Below are 24,232 nucleotides of genomic sequence, written 5' to 3'. Positions count from 1 at the left end.
CTCAAGAGAAGTAACGCAAGTGTAGTTAACTCTGCAGTGAAGACAGACCCTTTGTATGTATTCCTCAGGCCAATACAGAGTCAGAACTGCCTTTAAAAATAACATGATTAAAAAATGTGCCTTTAGATACCCAGTAACCAGAATAAAGAATGGTCAATGTATTATCCCCTCTTTTCTAAAGACAAAATTGGGAAATTATAGAGAAATATTGTAAATTCTCTCTGCTATTAGAAGCTTATTTTCTTTTTAAAATATCTATTGCAATTCCTGTTCATTGTTGCAGTCACTCAAAGCTGTTTAAAAAAGATTAGTTTCCCTCACTTCGTGTAAACTTTACGGAATTGCTGCTTCACTAAAAGTGTAAAAGAAAGTGTTACATCTGTTCTTTTTCCCAGGCTCGAGTTGCAGTGATGACTGATTTAATGGAAATTGTTTGTTAATGGATGATTAGAGTTTCAGTGGAACGCTGTTGAGCTGGAAGGGGGACCCCTTAATCTTCTTCTGGAATCCAGTGAACAGCAGAAATCATTTTAGCTAGGTCTCTAATGAAAGGCCTACTGTTCACTGATCAGGCCTACATGTGTTTATGAATGTTACCACTGTGCAAACATCAGCAGGAGGTACACTTTAGGGAAGTTTAGCATATTGAGCCTTGTTGTCAGCAGCAGAGATCCGTAATAAGGTTTTTCTGGCTTGGCTTCTCTGGTGCTGTACTGGTTAGGCTAAGCTTTCCTTCACTGGGGAAGTGCCCTGCCTTCCGTGCTGCAGAGCTGTGCGCATGAGCAGATATGAAGACTGCCCTCCAGGCAACAGCTAAAACTGATGGTAAATGCTGTGCTGTGGCAGAGGTGGTTTCACTGACGAATATGAAATGACTTAAAATCAACTCTGAAACTGAGCTCACAGACAAATGCATCGACTGCCTTCTATTCTAAACTACCGGAGTGCAGCGTGACAGCACCAGGTACTGTATTGGTCACTTTCTACTGTAGCAACATTTGTTTGAAAATGTACAGGAAAATATTAATGGTCATTCCAAAAAGTTTGTTGTTTCCCTCAGTATAAAATAATTTGATTAAAGCTTTTGAAAAACGTTTCTTTTTACAGAGATGACTACCATACACAAATCTGTCTTGCCCATGCTAGTGCTGCATAAAGTGGGAGCAATCCGTTGAATTTTGCATACGGTACATTTTGCATACCAGTTGATCTGGAATTATGAGATGGTTTACTGTGTATGCACTCAGTCTACAGTTAGGAACGTTTTAACCAATTCAGTGGCACAAAATCAAATCAAATAAGAGAATTCCATGAGTAATGTTGAACTGTGTACTGCAGACTGGGGTCCTCCTTAAGAAAAGGATTCATGTGTCTAAAAATACCTATAGGTTTTGCCTAGGGTTGTGCTATTTCACTTGAAGCTAGATGCTTCTGAATATTTTGATAGCAAAATAGAGAGAAGTTTTAGAGGCACTGTCAGTATAAGTCTTGTATAGTTAATAAAATATAAAAGGCCTCTTATGTATAACACCTGAAATTGTTAAAATTGGGGTGAGATCAATGTTCCCTCTAATTCTTGACAGGCCGTGTGAGCAAAAAATTTCTTCTGTGCAAATTGTTGTGCTTCTGTGCAAATTGTTGTGCGCGTGGTGTTTCACCGTGTGCACGGGGTTAGGATCTGTGTGTGCACATGCAGACGCGCACAGCTTAGAGGGAACAATGGGTGAGATCCAATTTTGTTTTCATCAGCTTTACTATTTTTTTCTATTTGAATTTAATACAATTTGGATAATAAAAAGTGACTAGTCTGTTTAAGAGCAGTTGTGGGATAGTAATATGAGCTCATGGGAGTTAGAGGTTAGAGTAGCCCTGAGGTCTCCATACTTGCAGGTGGATGCAACAGCCCCAGAGCAGCTGTTTGGATAGCCAGGAATTGCCAGAGCACAAAGGCACTCTGACCATACTCTATTTCCCCTTAGTCTGGGAGGGGGGAAGACTTGGAGAGGGTGAAGATAAATTAATTTAGTTCCCTGTTATCAAAGTGTTGTCTTTTATTTCGTAGGCACCTCCACAGAAAAGTCCACCAATTTCTCAGTCCCATATTCTGAGTAAATGTGAGGAGGGTAAATCCAAAGGTCTGACTTTACAGGCCAATCCAGACCTGAATAGCAGCTAAATGCACAATAACTGCACCTAACTTTCAAAGCTGCTGAGTACCTGCAACTTCCTTCTACTTTAGTAGGTATTAAAGATGCTTAGTACAGTGATACTCGGACTAAGGCTCAGGAAGCCACAAGTGGCTCTTTAATGTGTCTCCTGCAGCTCCTTGCAGCACATGATATTAAAACACTGTGTGATTTAATTATTAATCAGTCAGGATGCTTTTACTATGTTATTAACCAATTGTACTGAGGTCTGAGTATCATTGACTTAGCACCTCTGCCACTAAGGTCATAAAATTGTGACTAGAGGAGGGATCTGAAGGCAGCAAGAAATTTTCACTCATCTTCATATGGTTCATTATATACTAATGCCCAGACCTAAATCTGGGTCTGCCCCAGACTAACTGCAGGCAGTACATGCAGTTTAGGTACTTGTTAACAAAATAATTGTTTTCAGTATTTTTAGTCAACTTTTGGGAAGTTATTATGAGGTTTGTGTGTGCATAGGCCATGTATTGGTACCACGTCCATTCTAAACCCTGATTGTAAAAACTGCAATTCTTGTTCTAAGGCAGTGGTGGGCAACCTGCTGCCCGTCAGGGTAATCCACTGGTGGGCCACCTGCAGCTCTCAGTGGCCATGGTTCACCATTCCCGACCAATGGGAGCTGCAGGAAGCAGTGGCGGGACGTGCTGGCCACCGCTTCCTGCAGTTCCCATTAGCCGGGAATGGTGAACCGCGGCCACTGGGAGCTGCGGGCAGCCATGCAAATGTAAACAAACTGTATGGTAGCCCACCAGCGGATTACCCTGTTGGGCCGCAGGTTGCCCACCACTGTTCTAAGGTATGTGGTATTGATGGTTTTAGATGTAATTTGTGATTGCAAGAGTTAGAAACAGGATCTAAGAAATGAAATCAAGTATTATAAGCATTGTATTTGCTTTTCATGTATACATTAACTAAGCTGTTGAATGCTACAATTTATGGGAAAGGTTAAACAAACAAAGTAAACAATACCGGGATGTTTGAGATGCATTTAAGATTGAATTGGCAATCACTGAGTAAGCTCTAAGAAACCTATTCAGATGCCTGTGAATCAAGATCATTAGACTGCTATTTTAATTCTTTGTAACAATAGTATCTTGTTCTCAATGTGTATAAACCATGCCAACGGTACAGGAGAGCTTAGAGGAAATGTGTGAAAGTAAAATACCCAGATCAGAGCTATGGAGACACAACCTCCAGAGAATGTACCCAGAGGGAAAAGGTGTAACCAACTGAAATGATGCAAAAAAGAGTACCAATCAGGAAAATGTACATCTCAAAACTTAAGGTAAAGAGCGGGAGAGAACCAAATTGTCAGCATCATTGTGACGATGACATCAGCTGGTAATCTGTAATAGTGGATGACTAGAAATTCTAACAATTAAGCATATCTTTAGGAAGACTAAAAGAAAATATATTGTAAAACGAGCTAGCAGACTATTATTGTGCTTAAGAAGATTTCTTACAGTTCCTTAACTTAGAAAGGGTGGACATTGTTAATATAATCTTGTAGTACAGTGAAAGAGAATTATTACCCAGTCAATGGGGAAACTGTCCTAAACTAAAGAGAATAAATACATCGAGAGAGGGAGGTAATGGGATTCTGTCTGAAAATTGCAGGGGAGACAGAGAAACCAACTGTCATTTTAATCTCCATCACAAGTTAATATGATGGTGTTGGTGCAATGCTATGGGAGTTAATGATTCCAGTTGCCATTCTTGTGGCATCTGGTTACTTCTGTGGACTTGCATGATTCAGTGAAATGTGTATTGCATCCGATGAAGTGAGCTGTAGCTCACGAAAGCTTATGCTCAAATAAATTGGTTAGTCTCTAAGGTGCCATAAGTACTCCTTTTCTTTTTGCGAATACAGACTAAAACGGCTGTTACTCTGAAACCTGAAATGTGTATGTTACATAAGGCCTGGTTCAAATGGAACTCTTTCCATTGGCTTCAAAAGGCCCTGGATAAGGCCCATATACTAGGATAATATAATTTGTTTCTCCCTTCACTTTCCTCTTGGTCTATTTGTCTTTTCTTAGGGTACCAGCTTCTCAGAGCATGGATCATGCCATCTTCTCTGTTTAGATGGCAACTAGAACACTGTGGGCGTTACTGGAAGTAACTAATTATAATATCAGTGTATCATGACCTGTTCTTAAAGGTCTGTTCCTTATTGTTGTCACTGCTTTTTTTCATTTTGGGCCTGATCCAAAGCTTATTGAAGTGAATGAGCACTCCCATTGATTTCAGTGGGGCTTTGATCAGGCTCTTTAATCATTTACATGATTACATTTTTTATTTTAATGTGATGGGGTTTTTGTTTGTTCGTTTGTTTTTTTACAGAATCCTGAAATACCAACCGTTGTGTCGTGGTAGAAATCATGTGGCACCTGACAGGCTACTGGTAAGAAAAAAAAATCATAGAACAAATGACTGTTTTCTTCCTATTTATGAGTAAAAGCTCATTAGAGTCGAATGACATCATAAAGTCTACATCAGCATCATAAATATAACAGTAGTGTGTATATAAAAATAAATAATAAAATATAATAATGTGATTTATTGGTGTGGTGGTATTTTTATCCCGTTTCTTCTTAATCTTTTCAAATTACCAATGGCAGAAGCTGCTGTACTGTGAAGGTTGATACTACATTCACATTATAAGCCTGAATTTTAACCCCTTTCCCCAACTTCTCCCCAAAAAGAAACCGATTCCATTTAAATGTACATGTCATGTGTAAATGTCTCAAGTTCAATTTTTCTGGGAAGTTTAGAAAGAATCAGAAAAGCAGTTTAAAATTATGGGACTGGATTTCCCTCTGTTACACCTATTTAAGGTCAATACATTGGTTGCACTTGTTCTCTGGATGATTTTGAGAATTCTAGGAAAAACCATTTGTCTATTGTAAAGACACTCCAGCCCCTCTATGGTGGGTAAAAGGCTAAATTGGCATAAAGGGGCCCTAAATAATAATACCTAGCTCTTACATAGGGCTTTTTATCAGTGGCTCTCAAAGCACTTTACAAAGGACATAAGTATCATTATTCCCATTTTATAGTGGGGGAAACTGATGCCCGGATACTGCCTGTTGGAGCTTGCTCCCACAGAAGCACTGTGAAGTACAGCTGTGAGTCTGCCCTTTGAGGATCCCTGTGCATAATGGAAGGAGTGGGGCCACAGTGCACAATACTGTGGACATTCTGGACAACATAGTTGTCCAGTGGGCAGCCCTGTGAGGCTGCTGTAACTTAGAGAGGCCTACAGGGCCCCTACCTCTCCCTGGGCTGTGAGTTTTGTGCTGTGCCTCTAAAGGTATGTCTACACTTTGAGCTGGGGTTGAGATTCCCAACTTGAGGAGACATACCCACGCTAGCTCTGATGTAGCTGGTGCATTAAAATAGAATGTAGCCATGGCAGTGCGAGTAGTGAGAGGGTCCAGGTGCCCCGAGTACCTACCTAGGTCTCTGATGGGCACAAACTTTGGGCAGCTGGCCACTCTCACCACCGCAGCTACTTTCTAATTTTTAGCGTGCGGTCTCCATCAGAGCTAGCACGGGTTTGTCTCCTTGAGCTGGGAATCTCAACCCCAGCTTGAAGTGTAGACATACCTTTAGAGGCTTAGCACAGAATTTTATCCAGGTCTCACTGACCTTCTCCAGGGTAAAAGTATTACCCTAGCAGAAGCCTCTTCACTGGTACTGTTAAAGAGGATTTGATTGACTGGGATTCATCTGCCAAACTAGATGGGTAAAATGATTTATAGTATAATACTGCACAAAACATTTTGGAGTTATGTGACAAGCAGAGCTATGGGTTTCACTATGCTAAGGTAAAATAGTTTTCCTCTCTTTGTCACTTCTTAATTACCAAGTGGAGGCCTATAATTTATCCATGTGTTAAGCTATGGCCAAGTAGTTGCTGCAGAAAGAAGTAGTAGCTGGCTGATCTTTTAATGTTTCTTCCTTATTTAGATCTTTGTCATTTGGAGAGTTACATGTGTTTCTTGAATTAAAACCCTTTCATATTCTGTGAAATATCTTTCCAAATCTCGTTCATCCAGTACACACAAGTTATTTCCTCATTCCATAAGTATTTTTGACTTTTTGCATAAGCTGTAGGAGGTTTGAACTTCAGTCTGTATGTGTAATGAAGGCAGACAGTCAGACTCCAGCATTGCTTCAGGGATTGATGCAATATTTTTCAGTACATTTCAGATAAACAGAAGATGAGAGTTAAGTATGTAGGAGGAATAGCCTGTTCTTTCATGATAAAGTTAAGGGGCAGTAGACATCCTGATGCTTTCTAACCTATTTAATTGATGTGTGTCTTCAGTGTGTAATATCTGATTGTGTGTAAGACAGACATTGGATTGTAATGAAATGCCATATCCAAATGCTTATTCTGAAATATCTGAATTTTATGCCTTGACTTTTGGGACTCTAATGAAACTTCAAATTCAAACACCCCAAACTAGAAGAATATTCACACTCATATATATATCTGGATATAAGCTCTAATGTAGACCTTGTAATTTCTGTGCTAAGGCGGGCTTTCCTGGAGTTTTGAATTGATCTAGCATGGATCCTTACAAGCAGGTAATCTGGAAAATCTATATAATTTAGTCAAGTCATTTATCATGGTATGTACAAGAAGGATACTGTCATCTTGCAATACATTTTTGTTATGTGCATATTGGGGGTGTAGGTATTACTGTCCAGTCATTCTTTTCAATGCAGCATTTATTATCATTCAGTAATATTAGACATATTGTTAACTCTGGAATACAAAGGAGTGAGGCAAAATTTCATGGTTATTGTGCAAAGTAAAATCAGACAAATTATTATAGTACTTCAGTAATTTAAATAATCATGAGGAAAAGATGGGTAACCGTTGCAGGAAAAAAATATTAAATAGAAAAATAATCATCATAATTGGCAAAATTTTGATTAGTTAGCTCTTGAATTGGCTTGATGATATGAGGGTGATAATTGAAAATTTGTCCCATGTATTTTAGGCTAGTCCATTAAAAATGTATCATCCACAACTTTAATTCTTTGGAGTATGGAATGTTGGATCAACACTTAACAATTCTTTTTCTTGGCCAAATGTTAAGAACTTTAAACTTGTAAACTGTAGCAGGTTCAGGAACCCATAGAAACTCTGTGTTTGAGATGCATAAAGCTGATTGAAATACAAAATGCTTTAATTTGTTCAGTGTAGTTGCACATTATATATTAAAATAGATAATGGAGGGACAATTTTATACTTAATCAGATCTGTATTCTTCCCCTCACTTATTTACTTCTAGCTAAAGATTTATAGACCTGTTTGTATGCCCAAAATGCAAAACTTGCATGATGATGCCATAACACCAATTGGGAAACAAAGGGGCATATTGGTTTTGTTAATATTTGTGCTTATTTCTCTCAGAAATCCCCAACTAATAATAGATATGTGGTTTGCTCACAGACTAGCCCTGTTCAACTTTTATTTCTTCCTATAGTATGATCCTGCTATCTTCTTCCTTGGAGTTCATTACATGGCTATGAAAGAAATGAAGGGATAAAATTATTGCTCTCTTGCTGACACATGGAACCAGATTGGCTGTCTTTATCTAGGTGTTGAACACAGTGGAAATCTCTGTTGGTTCTATTCAAGCAGTAAATAGAAAGTGATGGGAATAAGTGAGTTGCTTTGTAGTGGAATAGGTAACAGGGAGTCATTTTTTAGTTTGAATTTCACTGAAAGCTCCTGTATAATAATATAAATACAGTAACTCCTCACTTAATGTTGTAGTTATGTTCCTGAAAAATGCAACTTTAAGCAAAATGATGTTAAGCGAATCCAATTTCCCCATAAGAATTCATATAAATAAGGCAGGGGGTTAAGTTCCAGGGAAATTTTTTTCACCGGACAAAAAACTATATTTTATATACACACAGTATAAGTTTTAAATAAACCATTTAATACTGTACACAGCAATGATGATTGTGAAGCTTGGGTGAGGTGGTGAAGTCAGAGGGTGGAAGAGGGTGGGATATTTCCCAGGGAATGCCTTACTGCTAAAAGATGAACTGGCATTCGGCTGAGCCCCCAAGGGTTAACACATTGTTGTTAATGTAGCCTCACACTCTACAAGGCAGCACGAATGGAGGGAGGGGAGATAGCATGGCAAACAGAGACAGAGACACACACGGTTTGTGTGTGAGAGAGAGATGTGCATTGCCCCTTTAAGTATGCTGACCCCACTCTAAGTACACTGCCTTTTTAAGTGTATCTGCAAGTTGAGACAGCAGGTCTGGCAAGCAAGCTCCCTCCCTCCTGAGCCCTGTTGTGAATCAACCCTGCTCTATATGGAGAAGGGGTAAGTGGGGGGCAGGAGCAAGGGGGATGGAGACACCATGACATTAGCCCCCCTCTTTTCCTGCCCCCACAGCAAGCAGGAGGCTCCCGGGAGCAGCTCCAAGGCAGAAGGCAGGAGCAGCACATGGCAGTGGGGGAGGGACAGCTGAACTGCCGGCAATTGATAGCCTGCTGGGCAGCTGCTGCACAGGGAACTTAGGGGAGCGGGGAGCTGAAAGGGGGCTGCCGGTCCACCCTGTTTCCAGGCCCCCACCAGCTAGCTGCAACGGGCTGCTCTTCCTGCAAGCAGTGGACAAAGCAGGCGGCTGCCAAACGGATGGACGTTATAAAGGAGCATTGCGCAACTTTAAACGAGCATGTTCCCTAATTGAATCATAGAATATCAGGGTTGGAAGGGACCTCAGGAGATCATCTTGTCCAACCCCCTGCTCAAAGCAGGACCAATCCTCAATTTTTGCCCCAGATCGCTAAATGGTCCCCTCAAGGATTGAACTCACAACCCTGATCAGCAACGTAACAAGTTAACTGGGATGATTTTAAGCGAGGAGTTACTGTAATACAATGTATTTTTTAAAATATTTCTGTTGTCAGTTCTTCATAAAACTTTTCACACTTTGTTCCGTCCGGAGTTAGAATTATCTGATTTCACCTGCCTTCTGGGTGTATTTAAAAAATAAGAATAGCCAGATTATATTGATTTTTTTTTAACCTTTTCAGGATCTCTCTGACCATCCTCCTAGTTTTATGTCTGTTCCTAAGGCCACCTGGGTCACATGCTTCAGTCAGTTACAAGCCCAACATTGTACTGATACTGGCTGATGATCTTGGTATTGGAGATGTAGGCTGCTATGGAAATGATACTATAAGGTAAAGGATTTAAGCATAGTAATCAAAGATGTTAATTTACTTTTTTATTGTAAGAATGTCATATTCTGTCCAGTTCCTCCTCTGTTGAGCCACTGGCTGGCGGAAGGACGGGGTTCCCTGCTGGTGTTACCAGCAGTAGGTTAAAGGTGCTAACTGGACCATCTCTCTCGCAACGCTATAAAAGCTTCACAATGACATACTCTGTTGGCAATGGCTATGTTTATTGTCAGTTATTTATCATTAACAATTATTTTGTGTTATTTTGGGTCTGATTTTTAGAAATGCTAAGCACCTGCACCGCCAGCAGAAGTCACTGGGGGTGGTTGGTGAGCAGCCTCTCTAAAAAAAAAACTAGTCCTGATTTCATTTGTATAAGTTCAGGCGATTTTTTTTTTCTGACTCTCAGATAAAAAAATAGTTAAACATGAAAATGAAATAAAGAAAAGGAGAAATAAATGTTCCTTATGCTCCTAAGGGCAGCCTACTTCATCAGCTGAGAATATTTAAGGAGTTAATTAATGTTAACAAAATGGAAGGTAATTCTGATATACAGTGATATGCTGATTTTTTTCCATCCCATTTCTATAGACTTTATATGTGGTTGTTTAAGTAGAGAACCAATCCTGAAGTCCTCGCTTGGGCAAAACTCGCATTGACTTCAAAGAGAATTTTGCACGAGTGAGGACAATCTGCCTTTTGTGATGAGTTCTGCATAAAGAGTGATGGTGTGATGGTGTCAGGTGTCTTTCTACCATAATAGTGGGACAACATAATTATTTTCTGAAAAAGATCCACATAACCTTCAGCCTCCCACCAAGTCCCAGGTGACATCTCATTGTCACCTGCTATTTCCATTAACCAGCAGGTTTCTGTCAATTCCTCAGTAAGGCAGTGTTCCTGCAAGCAGCCACACGGGGATGGGCCTCTGCAGCCACAAAGCCCCAGTGGCCTCCATATGGCTGTGCACCAGCGTTAGGATACACCTGCGTGGAGCTGCTTGTAGGGATGGGGTCTAAGCTTAGGAATTATTCACTTTAAAAATGTCCAAACAATTGTAATGACCAGACTAAGAGAGAGAAAAATAAAAAAATCCATTATCCTAATTATGGCAGAGGAAACAGCCGACGGCTAACTTTATTAGAGAGCTCAGGAAATGTTTATTAGGTCTATTTAAAAAAAAAAGAAAAGAAAAAATACAGTACACAACATTGCTAATCACTATTAGCTGACAGACCACTGTAATGAAATTTGGTTGTGTTGATTTTGTTTTTAGGACCCCTAACATTGACCGGCTGGCAAAGGAAGGAGTGAAACTTACTCAGCACATTGCTGCGGCTCCGCTTTGCACGCCAAGCAGAGCAGCTTTCCTGACTGGCAGATACCCCATCAGATCAGGTGTGGACCTGTTTCATGGTACAGTGCTGTCTTAGGAAGAGATCTTAGCTTTTAAACATTTAGAGTCATTGACTTTACGGCCAAAGGGATCATCAGGGTCATCTAGTCTGACCTGCGCATTGCAGGCCACAGAACCTTGCCTATCCACTCCTGTAATAGACCCATAACCTCTGGCTGAGTTACTGAAGTCCTCAAAACATGATTTAAAGACTTCAAGTTACGAGAATCCATCATTTACTCCAGTTTAAACCTGCAAGTGACCCATGCCCCCATGCTGCAGAGGAAAGCAAAAAAACTCCAGAGTTTTTCTCTGCCAATCTGACCCAAGGGAAAATTCCTTCCCAACCCCAAATATCAGTTGGACTCTGAGCATTTTGGCAAGACCCAGCAGCCAGACACCTGAGAGATAATTTTCTATAGTAACTCAGAGTCCTCCCCATCTAGTGTCCCATCACCAGCTGCTGGGGATATTTGCTTGTTTTATGTTATAATTATTGCAACATGGATCCATTCATCCCTGCCTCTGCACAGGACAGAAAAGAGCACTCATGTAGCTATCATGAAAGGAGGCTAGGAGATGCAAACAGATGGGAGCAGTAGCCATGATGTCTCCCACTGAATTGCCACCAGAAGCCTCTCCACATGGGTAATTCAATTTTGAAGGTCCATAGATATTTAGCAGATGTGGCTGGCCCATATTAAATGCAGTGGGGTAGAAAATAAACAGCCATTCCTGGGAGCAGCTTCTGCTGAAACTAGTATATTTTGTGGCACGAAAGATCATGGAATAATTCTGCTCTGTAATAGTGATGCCAATAGTAATGTTTTGGTATAAAGTTGCTAAATCTCAACAATTTATAGCACAGTGCTCAAATGGCAAAAGGTTTCGTAAACACAGTTTACTTTAGCCTTAAATCCTAAACAGAAATACCTGCAATAGTAATGTAATAGCAAGTGCATGTAGGCAATATACTCAGACTAGTTTCATTCCCTCCGGTCAACAAGCAGGAATGACAGACGTGCAAGACAAATATCAATAACTTATAATTCTGTAACTGTGTTATAATTCACCCAAACACAATAATAATCAGGTTGACAGAAGCATTCTTTTCTCTCCTGATGATACAAGTTCCAGGGATGAAAAAAAAAATAGTTATGCAAGCTTCTAGACTGCAATTCCCTAGTCATTGCATTATAGCAAATTATTTCAGTGTGTATCCCAGGAAGTTTGAAGTTAATATGCTGCCCCACTTCCACCCTTAACCTCCCATTGAGCTCAGTGGGAATTGTGCACAGATATCTACAGTCTAGTCTGTGTTCCTATATCTCAGTGCAGAACCCGTAAAGTCTGGATGATAGTGTAATATATAATAGCCCTTAGTGTCCCACTTCAGTCTTCCAGAAAACTTGACATTTGACTTATGTTTGACCGTCTCCATGCCCTGTTGTGTTTACAGCTTTCCTCTTTTTCCCACCATCAAACAGATCCACATCATCACTCAGATCCACAACTTTGGTTTCTAAAAATCTGTAAAAAGACTTTTTTCTATGTTTTCCAAGTCCTGCTGCAAATAGTGATTAAAAGATAGAAGGAAAACGTCACACACATCTGTGTGAGGTGCAAATGAGAAATTGGTAATATAAAGCAAGAGGTTTACATCTCCCCATTCTCACCCAGATTCTAATGCAAGAGATTTACATCTCCCCATTCTCACCCAGATTCTAATTTATTTTCACCAGGGCTTAACCAGACAACACAGGGTAGATTCTTAGCTGGTGTAAATCAGTACCAGACTATTAAAGTCAGTGAAGCTATGCTGATTTAGATGAGCTGAGTATCTGGCCCCAAGAATGTAAGACTGTTTTCTAGTGGCCTGCTAATTATTCAGTTATTGGCGGCAGGGGGGAGAGAGACAATGGAAAGATACAAAAGGTTGATTTTTAAGTCTAGCAAGTTTTGACTGTGCAGACAAGAGAGCTCTAGTGAGCTATTATAAAAACAAAATTTGCTTTTGACTAAAGCACCCACATTGCTATGTTTAGTATTTTTAAAAATTGTGTATTATAGGTATGGATGCCACTAATGACTATCGTGTTATTCAGTGGACTGGGGCCTCAGGAGGGCTCCCTCCAAATGAAACCACTTTTGCCAAGATACTACAGCAGCAAGGCTACATCACAGGACTAATAGGTATGTAGACTCAATATCGTTTGGGTAAAAGGTGTTACCTAAACATTTAGCACTGAAATATGTCATTGTGAGGGGATTGATCAATTCTCAGTTTTAATGTTTATGACATCATATCATATAACATGTCTTTGTTCCCTTGTGTCAGTGTCAAACTGTCTGGAGTGGCTCACAAACATGAGTGCCAACCTCAGGGCAGACTGATCGGGAACAGGGCACAAAACCCAAACTGACTGTATGTTCTATAATTAGATTTCACCAACCAAGTATCAAATGTGACCTCCGAAAGCCTTATAACAGCCTTAACATGGAGTCACAGACAGTCCCCCTTTGGGCACTCCAATCTATCTTGCCACCCAAGCAAGCCTGCCTTTGTAATAGATGTCCCTTTACACCAAAAACCACATCAGTATTCAGGTTATTCCCAGTCCCAAAGAACCAGTCACTTACCCCAGGTCAACTGTACCTCCGATCTCAAATCAAAGATAACACGTGTAGCCAATCCTGTAATAAACTAACGAAAGGTTTATTAACTAAGAAAAAGAAATATGAGAGTTATTTATGCGGTTAAAGCAGGTAAACATACACCCACAAGTGAGTTAGTCAAGTTTCAAAAGATAATAGAAGCTTCTAGCGAGGTTTTATGTCCTTTAGGGTGAACCCAAGCCAAGCAGTTTGGGGATCTCTTGCTTATGTTTAGGAATCTTTGCCCCTCAGAGTCCAGGCAGCATAAAGATAACAGTTTCTCCTTAACAGGCATTTTTATTCCCTTCCCCCAGGGTTCAAGCTGTGATGGGAGGAGGGCTTGTGCACATACCCTCTTCAGGGGTGGCAGGAAAGCAATCAACAAAGTCTTTTGTCCACAGTGGCATGTGTGATGACAGTAGACCACCTTTTGGGGAGGAGATAACACCTTTTGTGGTAGACTGACATTTCACACTTGGTAATGCTTCTTTGCTGACTGCGGAGAGATTTACAGTCTAAGCAAACATTTAAACATTACCTTAGAACATGGGATACAGATACTATAGGTAGAATTAATGCATGCAGCATCCTACAAGCATTCCATAAAGTCTAAACACATTTCTTGTAACTCTAGTATCTATTTAACAACACTAACACACAGGTGAGTGAGACTGGTTTCCAGCTGTGCATTTGTCAGTGTTCAGTGAGGCCTGGGTCCATGGCGTGATCTGGTACCAGGACTGTTATACACAGTCGGTATATCCTGTAGGCACTAATTCTGCACCAGAGAAACTATTCCACTCAGAAAGACATTCAGCTGGAAAGAATAAATTATACTGATGATACACTCACCTTTAAAATAGAACCGTATCACACCCAACCACAACCACTTGTCCAAGATCTAACTGCTTATGCATTCAGTTAAATAGACCTTGCAAGATTACCATACCAGTAATAGTGCTATCTAGTGATTGTCAATAATATTACATTAACATGTACAAATGAGTTACATTTTGAGCCTGTACCTTTAGGTTTTAGTAGGGTGACCAGATGTCCCAATTTTATACGGACAGTCCTGATATTTGGGACTTTTTCTTATATAGGCACCTATTACCCCCACCCCCGTCCCGATTTTTCACATTTGCTATCTGGTCACCCTAGGTTTTAGACACTTTGGGCCAGAAGCACATAAATTGATATAAATTGACACAGCTCCAATTGAAATCAGTGAAACGAAGCTAATTTACACCATCTGAGGATTTGGCCCTTCACATATAGCAGTACCGTCAGTTAAGGTTATTCAAAAGTTACAGTATACTACATTGTACTTGAACAAAATTTCAATACAGCCCAGATAAAACATCCTTTTACAAAATGAATAAAGATGTCAGTTTCATTTGTACATGTCTAATTGTGCCACTCAGTTTTCATAAGGCCACTTGCTAAAACAACTATTCACTTTTTAGTCATGACCTGAAATGGAATTCCCTCAAATGATTCATCTAACCCAGGGGCGGGCAAACTTTTATTGGCCTGAGGGCCGCATTGAGTTTCTGAAATTGTATGGAGGGCCGGTTAAGGGAGGCTGTGCCTCCACACACAGCCAGGCATGGCCCAGTCCCCACCCCCATCCGACCCCCCCCACCCCTCTTCTTGCCCCCTGACGCGCCCCCCCCCCCGGGACTCCTGCCACATCCACCACTACCCGCTGCTCTTGGTCCCCTGACCGCCCCTGGACCTCCTGCCCCAACTGCCCCCCGCCACCCCATCCGACCCCCTCTCCTTCCTGACTGCCCCCCAGGGACCCCAGCCCCATCCAACCACCCCTTCTCCCTGACCGCCCCCGGACCCCTCTCCCCTAACTGCCCTCCACCACCCTATTCAACCCCCCCTTCCTGACTGCCTCCCCGGGACCCCTGCCCCATCTACCCACCCTGTCCCCTGACCACCCCCCGTCGCCCCATCCAACCCCTCCTCGTCTTCTTGACTGCCTTCCCGGGACCCCTGCCCCCATTCAACCCCCAGTCCCCACCCTCTGACCGCCCCGCCCCGTATCCACACCCTTGACCACCCCCTGAACTCCTCTGCCCTCTATCCAAACCTCCCCCCCCCGCTCCCTGCCCCCTTACCATGCTGCCTGGAGCACCGGTGGCTGGCGGCGCGGCTGCACCAGGACAGGCAGCCGCCCCGCACAGCACAGAGCACCAGGTCAGGCCAGGCTCTGCAGCCCCGCCGCCCAGAGCATTGCTCCATGTGGCTGTGGGGGAGAGGGGACAGCCTCCCGGGCCAGGAGCTCAGGGACCGGGCAGGACGGTCCCGCGGGCCGGATGTGGTCTGTGGGCCGTAGTTTGCCCACCTCTGATCTAACCTCCCCCACCATAAGGGTATCCTGAAAAAGCATAAACAGAGAATTTTCAAGACTGAATTTCCAGAGGACCCAACCTAATATGGATGCCTAAGTCTGGGCAGCCAAAAGCTCTGGCCTACATGTACAAAACAGCATTTACACACATAAATTACACATCTGCTATCTAATGTGCATGCACACGTTGATTTGTGTACATTCAAAATCAGACACCAAAATTAGCAGAAGATATTGAAAATGTAGCCCTTAAGGCATTAGAAAACAGGAAAACATTATTTTTATTATTTTTATTTAAGTTGTGCTGTGTTCAATCTTCATTTTCCTTGTGATATAAGAGGAATAATGCTGTAGTTGTTTCAGAATTTTCATAAACATCATATTCGATACTGCCAAGTGCTTCCGCTTGGCTTCAGTACTGAATCACTGACATAAACCATGTTCAGTTTCCTGTACTTCACCATAGACATTATCCCTTAGGGAGTCCATGGCATTTCATTCTGAGGATTTAGATGGCAGAGTACATTCACTTTTTGCCCATGGGTGCCTAAGTTTGAGTCCCAACATAGGCATCAAAAGCATCACATAATTGAGCGAGACTGCTAGTCTTTGTTGAACAGAGTCTGGTGATCATAAGCAGCATTGGCAATAAATAGCAGGATTGAAGTGCACAACCATTAAGTAAGGCATCTTGCACAGTTCCTGCCCACATTGCATTTAGCTGGGCACTAAATTAACTTACAATTTCTTTTAAGATGTGTATCACAACTTTGGATTTTCTAATTGTCTAAGGGCTGCACTTTTTGTGTCTCTTTAAAATTGAAATGGGTTTAACTGCAGAACAAGAGCACCCATTAAACGATCAGCAATGTGATTTGAGAAAAATATTTTTGTTAAAAACTTTTGATGAGTTGTCTTTCACAATGTGGCTTACTGCATGTCTGCCAAAAACTTATTTCTCTTATTTATATGTTTATTCTCTGTGGACCTGGTTTTTTTTAAAGAGAATCTGTGAATCCACAGCTACCATTACCTTCAGCTAAAGATTTGAGCATTCAACACTTCTGAAATTCAGTCTCATTATATCTGTGTCTGTATTTACAAACAGTATGCCTATATTTTCATCACAAAGTGGAATTGATCACAGTGGATTGGGAAATACCTTGAGTATTTAGCTGAGGGCAATCCAGACTTCCTGATTAGTGTTCAGCCACCTATTGATCATTTCATATCTGCATCTGGCAAGGAGGTTGCATCCTTTTTTCTCAGATATAGACCTTTTGGTTGTGATCCATGCTCGTGTCAGCTCAGGATTAGAATACTACAGTGCTCTCTGCATGCGGCTAAACTTTTAAATCCAATTGCAGTCTGAAGTTAGTATGACACTAGTAATACAGTGGGCCACTTGTTTAGCAAAATTCTTGCTCTAAGCGCATGACCCTTCTGCTCCATAGCTGGGGCTGGTTGTGCGTTGATTCCAAAGCGGAATTCAAGGTATTATTTTTGATCCATGACAGTGAAATGGCCTATCTGATGGACTAGAACTTCCCCCGTATCACACTGGCAATCAGCAGTGGCACTTGAGGAGCTCCCTTACTATAGATGAAAGGGAGCAGCTGGCCCCTTGGTTTTCGGAATTCACAGCCCCCATACTTTAGTTCAAACCATCTTGAATTTAGAGATCTTCTGAGTATGCTTCAGTATGCCCATCTGTCTGAGTGGGCCCTTGCAGGAGGTCTAAGCTGGATTTTGATGTGGTCTTTTTCTCTGAGTAATGAGTATATATTACGGGGGAGGAGTGGCTGTTCTTTTGTTTCATGATGACTTTATTATTTGAGTTGGAAAGGGTATCTAGAGCTCGGATAGGTACTTTTTTTTTTAACTTTGTTAAGTCAAAATAACTAAAAATAATGCCTGTAATTTATCATAAGCTAGTATTTCTTTATGCCCATTCACTATATATATTCTCATCACTAAAGCTATTTACATCCAATATAGGGTTTGCACTGACATCTCCCAGCATCTCATGGCTTATTTGGCAGATAGCCAGAAAAGATGTCACTTTCACTGGTATAAGGGGTCTTGAGCCTATTTCACTTTATAATTGGCTCCATCTTTATATCCAAATCACACCTTATCACTTTGTAACCCACACATCATCTGACTTTCTACATAGATCTACTGCTACACTATTCTAAGCTTTCCAGAGCAATATCCTACTTACTTCCCTCATTCATTATGTTGGCTTTCCGGAGGGTACAGAGGCAAGAGAACAATGTTGTTTCAGCCTGTGTTACAAAAGGACTTCTTTCCCCTTTTTCATAGCTGGCAGAAGTCCAAGAATGCCAGATATTTTCTGCCTTGCCCTTTAAATCCTGACAGTTCTCAATTACTGGCTCCTATTTTAGGGCCTATGATTAGGGCCTAAACTGACCCAGTCAAGAGAGACTGTGTACCCAAGCAGAGCCCCAATGGTTTCAGAGGGACTTGTGAGGATGTAAAAACTTAGCCTCTTGGAACAGATTACATAATTAGGGTCTTATTATAAGAGGAAAAAGTAATTTTATTAGCGAGGTGGTTTTTGCTTTTTGTCCTCACAAGACCAGAATATTTTAAATGATTGTATTGTATTGTAACTTTACATTTAAAATATATATATATTTTCAGGGAAGTGGCATCAAGGTGTGAACTGTGAATCCCGCAACGACTACTGTCATCACCCTTCAAACCATGGGTTTGATTATTTTTATGGCATGCCATTTAGTCTAATGAATGACTGTCAAATAACAAAACTTCCAGAGAAGGACAGAGTCTTGAGAACCAAATTCTGGCTTTACACTCAGACAATTGTCCTTGCTGTATTCACCCTTTCAATAGCAAGACTTATTGGCTTGGTCTCAGTCACCTGGAAAATAATCACCTGTTTTGCTTGGTTTGGTTTTTTGTTCTTTGCATCCTGGTTCTCGAGTTATGGATTCATAAGATATTGGGACTGCATTATGATGAGAAACCATGAAATTACTGAGCAGCCAATGGTGGTAGAAAGAACTACATCCCTTATAGTGAGGGAGGCCATTTCTTTTATTGAAAGGTAAAATACATTTCATTTTGAACATATTTGTTTTAGTTCTTGAATATCTCACTACATTGTTTACTTATCTAATTGATTGATCGATTAGTTAATTTTTAAATAATGCTTTCAAATGTAAGGCCCTCTATATGTAATTATTATCTTGACTCCAAAGGACATAGAGCTTAAGGCCAGAGAGGACCACCAAATCACCTTGTCTGACCTCCTGAATATCATAGGCCACTAACCACCACCCCCACACCGAACTAACAACCAGTGCTAGATTAAAATATTACAGTCCTTAGAAGACTAAACGTGTGTGTGGCGCAGGCACAGAACAGAAGGGAGTGAGGTGCACCAATTCCTGAGGTTCCTGCAATGGCAGGGAATTGATTTAATGAGGTATACCAAGATTATTCTAGCAAGTGACCTGTGCCTCTTGCTTCAGTGGAAGGTGAAAACTGCGAAGGTTTGCCAGTCTGACCTGAGGGAAAAATCCTTCCTTACCCAACATATGGCGATCAGTGAGATACTGAGCATATGAGCAAGCACCGGAAATAAAAATATTCTCAGTACCATCTCAAAGCACCTGCCCATCCTGTTCAGTGTCCCATCTCTAGTCAGGGCTATCTCTGAGGTTTCAGAGGAAGGAGACAAAATATACAAATACACTGGGGGAGCCAGGGGGGGAATTCCCTTCCTGACTGTTTCTGGTAAGCAGTTGAAGCCCTGAGGCGTGAGATTTTAGGAACATAAGACACAAATCAGAAGGGACCTCCAGGCTGTCAAGGCCAGTCCACCACCACCACAGGCTACCCAGTCATGCAATTCTATTCATAAATGTGTCCATCTCTTTCTTAAAACTCATTAGGTTATTTGCTTCTTCAACTCCAATTGGGAGGCTGGCTCAAAACCTTACTCTTCTAATAGTTAGAAACCGTCTTCTAATTTCCAGTCTGAATGTATTCATAGCCAGTTTGTATCCATTTGTTCTTGTGCCAACATTTTCCTTTTAAGTTAAGGCTGCCTGAAGGTTTTCCTTCTAATTTAATGTTTTCAGGAACTCTTAACTTTTCAAAATTTTCAACTTTTGGACAGAAAACTTCCAGGCTCTGTTTATAGAATTGCTTTTTGTCCTGATGAGACCAGAGTATTTTAAATGATTGCAGCTCAACTCAGCTACTGATCTATATTGGTGCTTCATTATGTTCCTCCTTTTCTCTCTGTCGCAGCAATGAACTGGGGTCCTAAAATAGTCAGGCACCAAATTAGGGCCGGTTTCTCACCTGGTATAAATTTTCATAACTCTCTTGACTTCAGCTGATTTACATCAGCAAAGAATCTGGCCTCCAGAATGGAACCTCTCTACTTGTGAATAGAAGACAAAGGGGAATATTTTAAATATTCAAAAATTAATGAAATTTTGTAATCACTGGGTTTAACTTCTGTACCCAGAAAGATAATAGAGCAAATAATAAAGCATAACATCTAGAAGATAATAAGGTGATAAGTAACAGTCAGCATGGATTTGTCAAGTACAAATCCATGTCAAACCAACTTGTTAGCTTTCTTAGACAGGGTAAAAAGCCTTGAGGATGGGGGGAAGTGGTAGACGTGGTATATCTTGACTTTAGTAAAGCTTTTAATACTATCTCGCATGACCTCCTCATAAACAAACTAGGGAAATGCAACCTAGATGGAGCTACCATAAGTACCATAACTGGTTGGAAGACCATTCCCAGAGAGTAGTTATCAGTGGTTCACAGTCATGCTGGAAGGGCATAATGAGTGGGGTCTCACAGGGATCAGTTCTGGGTCTGATTCTATTCAATATCTTCATCAATGATTTAGATAATGGCATAGAGAGTACGCTTATAAAGTTTGTGGATGATACCAAGCTGGGAGGGGTTGCAAGTGCTTTGGAGGATAGGATTAAAATTAAAAATGATCTGGACATGGTCTGAAATAAATAGGATGAAATTCAATAAGGATAAATGCAAAGTACTCCATTTAGGAAGGGACAGTCAGTTGCATGCATACAAAATGGGAAATGACTGCCTAGGAAGGAGTACTGCGGAAAGGGATCTGGGGGTCATAGGGGACCACAAGCTAAATATGAGTCAACAGTGTAACACTGTTGCAAAAAAAAAAAGTGAACACATTCTGGGATGTATTAGCAGGAGTGTTGTAAGCAAGACATGAGAAGTAATTCTTCCGCTCTACTCTGCACTGATTAGGCCTCAGCTGGAGTATTGTGTCCAGTTCTGGGTGACACATTTCAGGAAAAATGTGGACAAACTGGAGAAAGTCCAGAGAAGAGCAAGAAAAATTATTAAAGGTCTAGAAAACACGACCTATGAGGGAAGATTGAAAAAAATTGGGTTCTGGAAAAGAGAAGACTGAGAGGGGACATGATAACAGTTTTCAAGTATATAAAAGGTTATTACAAGGAGAGGGGAGAAAAATTGTTTTTCTTAACCTCTGAGGATAGGACAAGAAGCAATGGGCTTAAACTGCAGTAAGGGAGGTATAGGTTAGACATTAGGAAAAACTTCCTAAGTGTCATGGTGGTTAAGCACTGGAATAAATTTCCTAGCGATGTTATGGAATCTCCATCATTGGAGATTTTTAACAGCAAGTTAGACAAACACCTGTCAGGGATGGTCTAGATAATACATAGTCCTGCCATGAGTGCAGGAGACTGGACTAGATGACCTCTCAAGGTCCTTTCCAGTCCTATGATTCTATGATTTCACAGAAACTAACCCCATAAGCATGTAGTTACTGGAACATTAGCATAAATTAATATCACAGATTACCTTCACAAAAGAGTTGTGACTTCAATTTTTAAAAAAAGCAAAGTATGTGTATAAGGTAAGGTACTTCTTTGCAAGGAAATAACAGATTAATTCTTTTAAAGAAACAAGCATGGGCCGTTCCTCCTCTTTGTTTCCTTTCTACATGTCCACACACCCCTCATCACCACGGACTTGTTTCTTGGGAAGAGCAGATATGGTTTATATGGAGATAATGTAGAGGAGATGGACTGGATGGTGGGTAAGTCAATTTAACAAATGATACTTGCTCTAACAACCTAACACACAATTAAAATGCTCACAACATTCACAAAAGGAGAGTCATGGTTTCTGTTTACTCACTGTGGTAGTCTGCTGCTGAGGGCTCATCTACACAAACCATTACTGTGCGGTAAGCTGGGTTGTGTAAAGGTACAGCTCTCCACCGGGTAGTTGTCTGCACTGACCATTCCCTAGTGCATCTGGCAATCTGACCCAGACTGTCTATGGACTGTCTATGGACATACTCTTGATTCAAACTGCAATACGTCAGTGCAGACTAGGAAATGTTCAGTGCATAGCAGCAGGGTCCACACAGACAGCTAATGCATGGCATACTGGAGAACTGCAGATTTACACCTCTGCTAGCCACACAGTCAGCGTTTGTGTAGATGGCCCTCAAATTGTAAGGTCTCCAAGACAAGGACCAACTTTTTGCTCTGTGTTTGTCCTGCACCTACCACAACAGAGTCCTGGTCCAAGCCTAGGGTTCATAGGCACTACCACAATACTTCTACTACTACTGATAATAATAATGGGCTAATGGTACATCATACCTTTCCTTTGCATTTAAAAATTGTCAATGAAATCACAAGCAAAGGTTCAGATCTCACAAACACTTCAGTATACGCTTATCTTTATCTTTGCAAGTAGTCCACTTGAGCTCAGTGGGTCTACTCACATGCTTAGTGTTAAGTGTGTGCATATTTGTAGGACTGGAGTCAATATTTGTTTTGCTAGTTCTAGCTCTACTTTTGTTTCTTGGTACATACTTATCACTGTTTTTATTTACAGGCAGGGTCCTGGATGCTATTGATAAGAAAGGTTTGAAAAATACCACACTCACATACTTTGCCTCTGACCATGGTGGGTTCTTGGAAGCTCAAGAAGGAAAAGCCCAATTAGGTGGTTGGAATGGAATATACAAAGGTGAGGATTATTATCCAGAGTGAATTCCTTAAAAATGCAAATTGTCTTCCTGATATAATCAACAGAGTATTTAATGCTACCATAGGCAGCAAGTAAGTAATCAAATCATATTTATTAAAATAGCATCTTAGCGTTAGGCCACAATGCATCTCAAATTAAGGCATATTGTAAAAATCAACTGCACTCAGTAAAATAGATATAAAATTTAAAAATTGAAAACACAAGATTAACCCTTCTCACAAAATCAGTTACATCTTTAAAATTATATAGATACCCCTGAAACAATATACAGAAATAACATAATAAGGATTAAAGTTCTAGGTGCTAAAGATTAAAGATCTAGGTCTCATCTACTTTCTTTTTCCTCTGACCAGGCAAATATGGCAACAGCCCATATAATCTAGACATTTTCTCCCCATAAAAAGTAATCCGGTATCTGATGTAGTGTGGTAAAAAGCATCTGAGCAAGGAATGGGGCTAACCATTCATTTCCAGGTGACAAGAAAGTAGACAGCACAGTAAATCTTTGACCTGGCCAGACCTGCTTGGCAAAGACATCTATGTCTCTCAATATTAGTGTATCTCCCTTCCAAATAGGCTGCTTGCATGGTTTGAGAACAGAGAGCTGTAAAGGCTCTCCTTAACTTATTATAAAAAATATCCAAATATTTCTTGTAACTATGAATATTTTTAAATGAGAAAGCCAATGGGACATATCTGTTGGGTGGACAACTGACATCCTGTTGTCTGCAAATATTTTCTGCTCTAAACTTGAGTAAAGATTTCACATCCCTGCCAGGTCAAGTTCTGAGACGCCCAAGGAATGGAGAGAACAATGGACTTGCAAAAGCCAGGGGAATTTTAGGGTATGTGTCTTGTTAAGCTGTTCCTCCAGACATAGCCTTCCAAGGCTCTGTAGATCCATATGCTGAACACATAGCCAATATTAATGCAAAAGCACTGAGCCTTAGTTGAAATTGTACAATCTCCTACATCTGCCCTATGTAAAGCAGATGGTGGGTAATTTGGGAAGCGAGGCACTCTCCTTAAAACTTTTTTTGCACCACCTCTAACACGTTAAGCGTTTTCCAGCTCCAGATGTCCACACCATATAATATTTGGACATGGCCTTTATCCCTGAAAACTCTAAAAGCCAGAATGATTAAATTACCCCCGTGCACCCATGTAAAATAAAGCACCAGTGGCATAGAACTTAAGGCTTTCTTCTTTACCTCTTCTATAGATTTATCCCATTAGCCATTATAGGTCAAACAAATACCCAAAAGGGTTTCAATGTTCCTGTTCAA

General features: G+C 40.8%; 1 protein-coding gene across 1 annotated transcript in view; it reads left to right on the top strand.

The window, feature by feature from the left end:
- The first annotated feature begins 844 nt into the window (after positions 1-844).
- LOC141983018 (arylsulfatase D-like) overlaps positions 845-24,232 on the top strand; it is a 37,292-nt gene continuing 13,904 nt past the window's right edge. Inside the window, exons 1-8 of the mRNA XM_074945671.1 lie at positions 845-964; positions 4,554-4,614; positions 9,292-9,441; positions 10,715-10,836; positions 12,905-13,027; positions 18,519-18,942; positions 21,842-21,978; positions 22,791-22,925. Coding sequence (XP_074801772.1) covers positions 4,592-4,614; positions 9,292-9,441; positions 10,715-10,836; positions 12,905-13,027; positions 18,519-18,942; positions 21,842-21,978; positions 22,791-22,925 — 1,114 coding nt within the window. The 5' untranslated portion in view covers positions 845-964; positions 4,554-4,591. The remainder of the gene's footprint in view (positions 965-4,553; positions 4,615-9,291; positions 9,442-10,714; positions 10,837-12,904; positions 13,028-18,518; positions 18,943-21,841; positions 21,979-22,790; positions 22,926-24,232) is intronic.

Source organism: Natator depressus, chromosome 1 (genome assembly GCF_965152275.1).
Source record: "Natator depressus isolate rNatDep1 chromosome 1, rNatDep2.hap1, whole genome shotgun sequence".
NCBI lineage: Eukaryota > Metazoa > Chordata > Testudines > Cheloniidae > Natator > Natator depressus.
The sequence above is the reverse complement of the archived record's forward strand: the minus strand, read 5'-3'. Positions and strand labels throughout refer to the sequence as shown.